The 10,268-nt window shown below is 53.6% G+C and overlaps 1 protein-coding gene across 1 annotated transcript in view; it reads left to right on the top strand.

Annotated features, from left to right (window-relative positions):
* The first annotated feature begins 726 nt into the window (after positions 1-726).
* WNT2B (Wnt family member 2B) overlaps positions 727-10,268 on the top strand; it is a 35,143-nt gene continuing 25,601 nt past the window's right edge. The window contains exon 1 of the mRNA XM_067558799.1: positions 727-928. Within this exon, the coding sequence (XP_067414900.1) occupies positions 747-928 (182 nt within the window). The 5' untranslated portion in view covers positions 727-746. The remainder of the gene's footprint in view (positions 929-10,268) is intronic.

Raw genomic sequence — 10,268 nt, 5'->3', positions numbered from 1 at the left:
TGGGACAGCCCCAGGAAGGGCTGGGTGCGCCGGTGCCACGCCAAGCCCCCGCCTTTGGGCCCCCCTTCCCTGGGCTCGGGGACTCGGGCTCTGCCCCCCGGGGCGCTCTAGGAGCCGGGGCGCGCAGCTGCGTCTCCGGGACCCTCTCCCCTGCGCCTCGCCCGGGAGCGCAGGCGGGCCGGTGCCGGGGGCAGGCTGGCAGCTGGGCCGGGCCGGGCCGGGCCCCCCGCCTGGGGCAGAGGGGCGCGCTCTGGCTCGGCCGTGTCCCCGCGCCGCTGACTCTGCCCAATGAGCGCCCGGAGCGCACAGGCGCGGTCCATATTTCTAGGCTGCCCCCCGCCCGCAGCCCCAGTGCCTCCGCCTCCCCCGCGCCAGCAGCTCCCTGCACGCGGCCCCGGCCGGGCCCCCGCCCCGCCCCGCCCCGCCCGCCAGCCCGCCGCCCCGGCCAGCGCCGGGCGCTTCGCCCGGCCGGAGAAGCCAGCGCGCTCCGCGGACCGCCGGTGCGCCCGGGCGCCTGGAGCGGCCCTCCCGCCCTCGGCCGCTGCCCGCCGCCCACGCCGGAGCCCGAGGCGCCGAGAGGGTGGCCCGCCGCGCCGCGCGCCTCGGCCCCACGGAGCCCACGGACGAGGCGGAGTCTGGCGGCCCCGTCCCGCGCGAGGGGGGCCGGCCCCGTCCCGCGCCCCGAGGGAGGCTGGATAGACCTCGCCCCCGCCCTTCCGCCCGCTCCACAGCGGCCCCGGGGAGCGATGCGGGGCTCACGCCGCCGGGGAGGCTCTGCTGGGATCGCCTGCGCCCGCCGGGCCCCCGGCGCCAGCCCGCTCCCGGCGACAGCGGCCGCGGCCCGGGGCAGCCCTGCCAGCCCGCGGCTCTGCTTCGCGGCCGTGCTGATCCTGCTGACGCTCACGCCCGGCGTGGACTCCTCGTGGTGGTAAGTGCCGAGTGGGGGGGGGCCCGCCGGGGGTCCTGCACCCCCCGACACACACACACACACACACACACACACACACACACACAGGCTGCGCCCCGATGCAGCTGCAGCCGGCCGGGGCGCGCTCGGGTCCCCCCCCCCCCAGCGCACGGCCCGGAGGGGGGCGCCGGGATCGGGGCCAAGGCTGGGGGTGTCCCCTGCTGTCACCGCCCCGCAGCCGGCACCGGGCGTTGGGGGGCGCGGGGGCTTCCCCTGGAGGGGCGCCCAGGGCACCGCGCGCCTTCGAGCCGCGGGGAAGGGGAGGCCGGGGCGAGGAGTTACCGGCCCGCTCCACCGCCCGGCGGGGGCTCTAGCCCACCCAGCCAGCCGGGCGGGGGCAGCCAGCGGGCCGCTAGCCAGCGAGGGCGGGCCGGGGCTCCCCCAGCGAGGGGGTGGCGGGGTGCCCAGCCCAGCGCGGGACCATTGCGGGGCGCCGGCCCCGCAGCACCCCGCACCGCTGACCCGGCTACGCCGCAGGCCCTGGCGTGGCTCTGGGGGGTCCCTCTGCGCGGACAGGCTCGGCAACCCGCAACAGCAAAACCCGCCGCGCAGGATAACCCGCCCCGGCCCCTCGCCACCGGCCGAGCAGCCCGGGCCCGATCCCGATCCCGGCACGCCGCTGTGCAGGCAGGGGAGTCCGCGGGATCGGGCCCAGCGCCGGAAGCGGCAGACGGGTCCCGTCCGAGCCTCTGGCCGAGAACCGGGAGACGTTGCTCGGAACAGGGGTACAGCCAGGCGGCCCTGCCAACGCCTCCTACCCCGCCTGGTCCAGCCCCGCTTCCCCACGCCGCACGCAGCCAGCCGCCTGCTTTCGTTTGGTTTGCCCTGGGCAGGTCCGTGCAGGCGAGACACTCACCCCCCGACCCTGGCGGGCACCGCGCGGGCTCAGGGCACCAGCGGGGCAAAGCTGCCCTTCTTTCTACAGCCAGATTCCCCCTGCCCCTGCCCCCGCCCTCCAACCCCTCCGCGGCTCCCTGGTCCTGCCACTGACGTTCAGAGCCATCCACTTCAGAGCAGGGGAACGGCTCGCAGGTCCCTCCTGTCTGATGCTACACCTCAAGGAGACTAAGCGGCAACTGAGTAAATGAAGGACAGACCAGGGGGTGGGGGGGGACTTCCACAGCCACATATTCAGCCTCCACACAGTGGGGAGTATTCCTGATCCCCCACCTGCTGAATTCTGCAGCGGGGAAGGCACTGGACGGGGTGATTCCCTGCCCAGACCTGGCGTCGCTCGGAGAACGCTCGCTCACCTGTGGGATGCAGGGACCAGAGCTCTCCGATCAGCCTAGCGAGGATGACACCTCCGCGCCTCGGATACCTGTATGTGGGGTTCAGCGCCTTACGGCTGCCTGCCACGGCTATTCAAAACAGCCCCTTTTAAGTTCGGCTTCGATGCACTCTGGCCAGATCAAACCCAGCTTTCGTCCCCTCTGTGGATCTCGGGTCAGGTTTTGCTGCTGCCAACCGTGGCGGGGTTTAAGTGAGGTCTATGCTGCAGCCCATCCATTTCCTGCAGAAAGGGGATTGAAGTTTCTGATTTAGGACACTAAGGACCTGATCCGGGGCCGCTGTGAAATCAGGGCGGGCCCAGCCCCAGCTCTGGGATCACGCCGTTAGCCAGCAGGAGTTCAATTAGCTGTCTCAGGTTTGGCTAAGCCGGGTCTCAGAAAAACTGCCAGAAAGGTCTGAAATATCTACGCCGCCGATGGAGCCCTGGGCTGACAGGTGGTTTGCATTAAGAATCGGCGCGTGTTGGTGAGGGCTTGCTAACCCTTGCCGAGTACCCAGAAAAACAAACTGATCTTTAAAAAACCATCACTTTGCTCGTATAGCACAGCGAAGAGAAAATGCATCGCGGTTTTTAACGCCGCAGCTCAGGGCAGATTCTCTGCTCCCACGCAGAGAAGAATGTAGGGGGAAATTACTTGTTCTGGCGGGGGGAGGAAGGAGAGCGCTTGAAAAATCTGGCCCCAGGTGTATTGTAAGGGTTTGTGATGACACCCGTCGCCACCTGCGTGGCTCAGTATCTGCAGATTCTCTGCAGTGAGATGAAACCCTTTTAGACAATAGCATTTCAACCACACAGCTCCCTCCCTGCCCCAGAGCATTTGGAAGCGTTTGTCCAACACACTGTCTGCAAAACCCCTTAGCTCAGAGGTAGAAATCATCCTTTTAAGCAGCAAATAAAGCATAGCCAGGTCCTGGCATGTGGTGGCCCATGTCTAAGAAATGGGGACAGCAATTTAACCCACTATGTTCTTAACCTGGGCTTTTCAAATGAACCAAAGGGATTTGGGCACCCACTACATTTTCCAAGGGTTCTTTCAAAATTGCAGCTTTACTCCTGCTCTTTGCCAGCTGTCAGTCACTACAATAGAGGGTAGGTTTTATCTGAAGAGAAACTGAATTCCACTGATCTAAACTCTGCTATTCATAACTCATGTTGCCTGGATTTCTCTGGCCTAGTTTATTTGGGACATTTGAAGAAAGACTGGAGCTCTGCTCTTTGGAAGTGACTTGCTCCTGAGGGTTCCTTATTGAACAATACAAACCTCTGACAATCGTCTCCCTGACAAAGGCAGCCTGATGTCAGAACTCTGGTGGGGACAAAGCAACAGGAGCAAGCCTTCTGGTGTTCTTTCTATAGTCTCATTCCTTGAGAACGGCCAAGTGGGAGGAGACCAAGCAAAAGTAACCAGAAGCACTGAGAATGTGAGGTTTGCCAGCAGGCACCAGTGACTTTAATATTACAGGGATGCTGAAACTACATCACTGGCTGCTGCTTCCCAGGTTCAGGGAAGCTTTCAGTGCAGTCCATCTCGCAAAGGGCCCTAATCCTATAGGAAACATGGATTCCCTTGCCAGTCTTTAGCAAAGCCAGGAAGGGAGAAGCAACATCAAACCTATCTGACACTGAAGGGGAATTTGTCTTTTTGCCCTGCTTAATTGTTAACACGCTGCAGCTTCTTGGGTGGCAAGTGCCGTACATGTGCTCTCCAGCCAGGAACTTTCAGTTGTTCCTGGCTGTTGTGGGGCTGACAATTGCATTCCCATTGGCAGTCTCCGAGTCCAGTTCCATGGTGGTGCCCAGATAGCAGCTTTGAGGACTGCTTCAGCAACCGGTAAAACACAGCATCTAGCACCAGGTGGCCCTAGCCTCTGGGTCCTAGCGTAACCCACACATGAAGAATAATGCTGTTCCCATCAATACCCGACAGTGGGCTCCTGCAGCACGTTCAGTCCACGTGTAACTGAAATCACTGGGACAGCAAACGTGCATCACCAACCATGAGTAACAGGTTACACAGGCACAGGCCTGGGGCATGGCTTCCAAGCTATGAAGTCTGCCCCCACCCTCAGGGCAGGTGAGAACAGAAAAACACCCTCAATGTGATGTTACTGATATATGAGGAGCTAAGGAAGGAAAAGGCTCAGGCAAGTGGAAGAGGAGCTGGAATATTTCAGCTACTTAAAGAGGGAAGAGGCTGGTTAAGGGATTTTGTGTAGGGGGAAAGGGATTAGAAGAGATCCTTCCATGGGCCAGCCAACAGCTGTGGGAGAGGGTAGTCATGAGTACTGGCTAGTCCCAGCTGAAATGGCTTCCTACTGTGTTAGTGGAGCTGGTAGGAGAAGACCGGTTATTTTTCATGAGAAGTTTTGCAACACTTATTTCTCCATTTCTTCCTGCTCTCTCCCCCCAAAATTCCTGCGACATTCAGTTTTTCAATCAAAAACCATTTTAAGTTTTCCTCCCACTGCCTCCCCCCCCCCCCCCTTTTTCCTTTTTTGCTACTGACAAAGGAGGAAAAAAAGGCAAATAAGTGGGGAGAAATAAAGCCACTCGAGTTTATTTCTTAGGTTTATGGTGAAACTTGACATTGTGAAGGGAACCATCATCTCCCATGGAAGTTTATGAGGCCATTTTATGCTTACAAATATTTTATGGATATGTTTAGACTCACTCATTTTTAAAATATTAGTAAGATGGCTAAATTCTGTGCAAACAGAAGTTGCAGATCATGCCTCAGAGAGCTCACGTTCCAGTGAGAGTCGGTACCATGATTATATACCTGTCCATCGAGGCTGGAACTAGGAGTGCGGGTAGCACTCCCTAGCTTGAAGTGGTTTCCACCATAAACAGGGTTTACAATCTGGTTCAATGGCTCAGCACCCACTATACAAATTATTCTAGCACCCCTGTTCTGGATGAACAAAGCCAACTTTTCCTATGCTGAATTACAGGATATTCTGCAGCATGCACTTGCATTTACAGATTGATAGCTAATACGGCCAGATTGGACCAGTCTGACCGCCGGCACAGCACAAATCAGAATGTCACCCCGATTTCTGCCATGGAGGGAATTCTTTCTTGGAGTGCTTGAACCAAACCTTCTGAACTTTAGGCAAATTCCAATTCAGACCCACATCCAGACTTGGGCTGAACCACAGGATGCAGCCCCGAAATCTTAGCACCTGCATGGCTATAGAGGTGTGACCTGAGCACAGCACTGTGGGTGGGTGGATGGATGCTCTCAGGTAGCCATGGCTAACTCAGAGCCCAGAGCCAGGTGCCCAGACGTAGGTCTGAAGTGAAGGCATACCCAAAGTGGCAAGTACCCTGAAGGCTGACCCCTTGGGAAGCTATGGATTCAGACCCAGGTCTAGTCTTTGTGCCCAGACTCCCTACCCTCCCTCCACTCCGACTAGAGTGCAGGTGCTGGCAAACTTTTCCCCTTCAGTCAGAGCAAGGTGTGGCCACACTTGTATTTATACAGCACTTTACAGAAAACATGAGAAAATACAGTACCTCCCTCCAAAAGCTTACAGTCTGTTCGATATTCTAGTTACTGGACCGCTGCTGTCCCAACAGTCCCCATCTGTGACGTAAGACATCTCCTGGCTCCTGTTCGGACAATTCAGCACCTCCCACCAGCACTAAATTCACACTAAGATCTATTAGACGTTGAACTTCCTTTTGTAGAGCTGTCACTCAGATACTGGGCATTCCAATGGATTCCCACGAGACAGCAGGTGTGAACCTCTCATTTTAGTGATAGGTAACAGCCAAGATCTGTCTATCCAGCTTCTGACACGGACATCCCCCCCCTTCACCCTGGTATCTAATCATTTCTTAAGGCCTAAAGGATGCATCTCCCTTCCCAACGGATAGGAGTAAATACTTCGATTTAGGAGCATGTGTGTACCATGTGATCCAGGGAAGCCAGATCTCACTCTTATGAAAGTTCTGTCTCCCACGCTCACAAGATGTCCCGGTTGGAGGCAGTTTTGTTCTGGCAGAAGGTAGCTCTACAGATGGGGTTCTGCAGAGCCAGAAATGGACTGCAGGTAAGGAGCGCCAATACACATGCAGGGCTTTGGCTCCGCGCTGGCTGGGGAAGGAATTCTGTTGCACAACCGAGGTTTTGACATTTGTTTTTGTTCCACACTGGAATAAAAACAAAAAGCTTTCAAGTGTTTTCACAAAACAGTTATGACTGATTTGTGTTTGAGAAAGCTCAGGTTTTCAATTCAGGTCCCTCTGGTCAGATGTGACCAGTGAGCCCTGGACCTCAGACTTTCCTGAGGAAACTGGTTTCAAAAAAGTTATCTCCACAAAAATGTTTCAGCATATTTAGATGGAATGACTGTTCACTGAAAGTGCCTTGGCCAGCTTTTCTTTGAATAATATCTTCCTCGTGCTTTGCAAGCACATCTTTGTGCCATTGATATTACAGTAAATACTCCTGGTACTGCATCATCATCCAGTTTTTTATCAGCACCAAACCCTTTTAGGGATTCACACACATACTTGTGCCCTAGAGGAAATGCTTCTCATTTTCCCAGTCAACTTTTAAAGGCGTTTAATTGAAGGAACCAGGTCAGTTCAGCCAACATTGTGTGGAGAGGAAATATCAACCAAATGCTTTGCCTAAAACAGCAAGTTATGGATTTTTCAGTGAACTCCTGCAGACCCACATTGCTTCATAAAAACCTGCAGGAATTGGTGAACTTTGTTAGTTGAAAACAATGTGTTTGTTCAAAGCTTGTAGCTCTGAAAAACTTATTTATACTACCACCAAAGCTCAAGTTCAAATTATGAGGAGAGCTAACCAAAGTGAACCCACAAAGAACTATGAAGGGTTATTGCCATCACATCTTAGGTTTGTGTTACCCTCAGTGCAATTCAAACTTCACAGTATATTCTGTTAACTAGCAACAGCAGGGAGACAGTCATTTATGTGCCCACAGCATATAGGAAGAAAGCCTCCAAACTATAGTTTAAAGTGTTACTTAGCAACAAAATACCAGCTGATCACAGAAATTGAAAAAGGAGCAGAGGGAAAAGTCTCAGTCACATTTGCACATGAGCTCACGCTGCTGTAGGGAAGCCAAATTCATATACAAAGTGACTGCAGCCGTGGGGAAGCCCAGTTGTCTCCAGGCTCTGCTCTGGAAAACAGCCCACTTCGCAAAGTCTTACTCCAGTGCATAATCTGTACATGCAACTGGGATGAGTGTGTGAAGGGGGGATTAGGCCCCACAACACGGCCTCAAATTTCTTTCCAAATACGTGGGGCAGATTAGACAAACGTTGCTTGTAAATCTAAACCGTGCAATAAACAAATGTGGTGTAAGTAACTTAGTAAAGTTTATGCACTGTTGAGAGCTTGGTTACCAGCGTGTGGAAAACCATTTAAAATTAAAAGTCTGGTTAAGAAAGAATGTACACAAGCGTGTGCCCCTCTTCCCCAGACACCCGACCCCCTATAAACTCAGGGCCACACAATCCTCATCAGCTAACTTGTTTAATGCTAACCACAATCCTTGGGAACAACAAATATTTAATTTCGTCTGGCACCAGAACAGATGTGAGGCATCAAACTCCCTAGAGAGAAAACAAATCTGTAGAGAATATCACAACCTCATTCCCTGGCTCAGAAACTAGGGGCCACTTGGGTTCCTTGAGAACCTCAGACACAGGAAGGGAGATCCTGCACTAGTACCAAGGGCACTGGGTTTTGTTTTATCCCCACGAAGATGCATCACAAGGATCAGTACGGCGGCAGACAGGCGGTACCCAGGCTAAGAGGTCAAGTCATATGTTCAGTAGAAACAAGTCGTTGGCATAAAGTCAACTTTAAAAGGGACTTTTGCAGTCAGTGTATCCCTGCAGTGTGTGTATTAGAGGGTACCCTCTGTGCTATTGGCAGAGACGCTTACAGACCCACCTAAAGAGCTTTGACCCAAGCTGTGGTAGTTTATGGTTTTAGCTCTGGTGGTCCCTAGTTCAATCCCCCTGTGCATCAGCTAAGAGGGCAGCTGTCACATCAGCTCTCTACGTAACTGCCTTATGTACAGAGTGCTGTGGTTTGCTTCTTACACAGTACCTGCCCCAAACAGCAGAGACTCTCTTCCTACCCAGTCTCACTACACGATTGGGGTGTGGGGCCGGGGGCAGGCAGGTTCCCCTCAGCATAAGGGGGAAAGAACAATGCCAAGGTGCTTTGACGCATGTGGGGGTGGCCCTTATTTGAGCAGAAGGGTTTTTGTAATGACCACATGCACCATCGCTGCTGTGTGCTAACAATGGGGGTCACTAACCAGCAAGTCTTTATGCAGAAGTGCTCCAGTGGTAGCTACCCAAAACGTCTTCCAAGAACTAGGCAGGTTTTCCGAGTCAAACCCAGCTGAACATGAACTCTGGCCTGTGTAGTAGTTCTAGTGTGTTGTCAGGAACGTATTGCAGTCAGTCACTGTACATAATCATCCGCTCGAATTGTATCTCTTGGTTCGTTCTTTGTCGGGGAACTTATCTAGCAGATATGTCACTTGAAAGAAAAAGGAAGGTGTGGGGAGAACTCTGCTGCTGCTTTTACACATCTACTAGTCATTCTTATTCATTATTCCAGCAGTGCCTAAAGCCTTGACTGAGATCAGGACTCTTGTGCTAGGCTCTGTCCAGACACAAGAAAGTCTCTTTCTGAGAGTTTACAACCCAAATACACAGGAGAGAAGATGGGAGGAGAACTATTATCCCCATTTTGCAGATGGGGAACTGAGGCAAAGAGATTCTTCAGTGACCACACTTCAATCCCAGATACTAGTGCTGTGAGGTCATGGGGGGGGACTCTGACCAGGAATCAATGTCACAATGCTGTGGAAACACAGACACTAACATTTTTAAAGAGTGACTAGAGTGTAAAGAATAAAAGCAAATTCCATGGGGTTGGGAGATTTAATAGCATAGCATTGTGCAGTTCTTCCAGTGAGATCAGCACTTGCAATATACAGAGCAGTGGCTCTAAGTAAGGAAATCAGGGCTGTTAATCATTCCAAGATATTAATTTTAGAAGGCCACGATGGCGCCATTCCCGGTAAGGCTTAATAAAATATTAAGCATTTCTAACAACAAAGCAATATCTTGCACATACATAGCACCTTGATGTCAGACAGCTGATCACTGTGGGCCCTTCTGGCCCTGGAATCTATGAATGAATCCCAAAGTGCTTTGCAGTCAGCTAAAAATGCTGTCCCCTCTGCAGCCAGGGCCAGGAAAGAGCAGTATCCACGGAAACTGCCCAGGGACAGACATCCTGCCTGGAATGTGCCCCCTGCTTTTGCAAAAAAAGCACCAAGGGATCATAGATGAGGGCTGGAAGGGACCTCAGGTTGTCATCTAGTCCAACCCCCTGCTCAAAGCAGAACCAACCCCAACTAAATCATCCCAGCCAGGGCTGTGTCAAGCCGGGCTTTAAAAACCTCTAAGGATGGAGATTCCACCACTTACCTAGGTAACCCATTCCAGTGCTTCACCACCCTCCTAGGGAAAAACTTTTTCCTAATGTCCAACCTAGACCTCCCCCACTGCAACTTGAGACCATTGCTCCTTGTTCTGTCATCTGCCACCACCAAGAACAGCCTAGCCCCATCCTCCCTGGAACCCCCTTTCAGGTAGTTAAAGGCTGCTATCAAATCCCCCCTCACTCTTCTCTTTTGCAGACTAAACAAGCCCAGTTCCCTCAGCCTCTCTTCATAAGTCCTGTGCTCCAGCCCCCTCATCATTTTTGTTGCCCTCCGTTGTACTCTCTCCAACTTGTCTACATCCTTTTTGTAGTGGGGGGCCCAAAACTGGATACAATATTCTAAATGCGGCCTCACCAATGCTGAATAGAGGGGAATAATCACTTCCCATGATCTGCTGGCAATGCTCCTACTAATGCAGCCCATTAGACTTCTTGGCAATAAGGGCACAACCGTAAGCGACCGGGACCTGTTTTACATCTCATCGTCCGTCTCC

This window comes from Emydura macquarii, unplaced genomic scaffold, assembly GCF_026122565.2.
Source record: "Emydura macquarii macquarii isolate MOO-44397 ecotype Brisbane River unplaced genomic scaffold, CSIRO-AGI_Emac_v2 contig_2184, whole genome shotgun sequence".
Taxonomy (NCBI): domain Eukaryota; kingdom Metazoa; phylum Chordata; order Testudines; family Chelidae; genus Emydura; species Emydura macquarii.
Note: the sequence above shows the minus strand (reverse complement) of the source record. Positions and strands in the feature narration are given on the sequence as shown.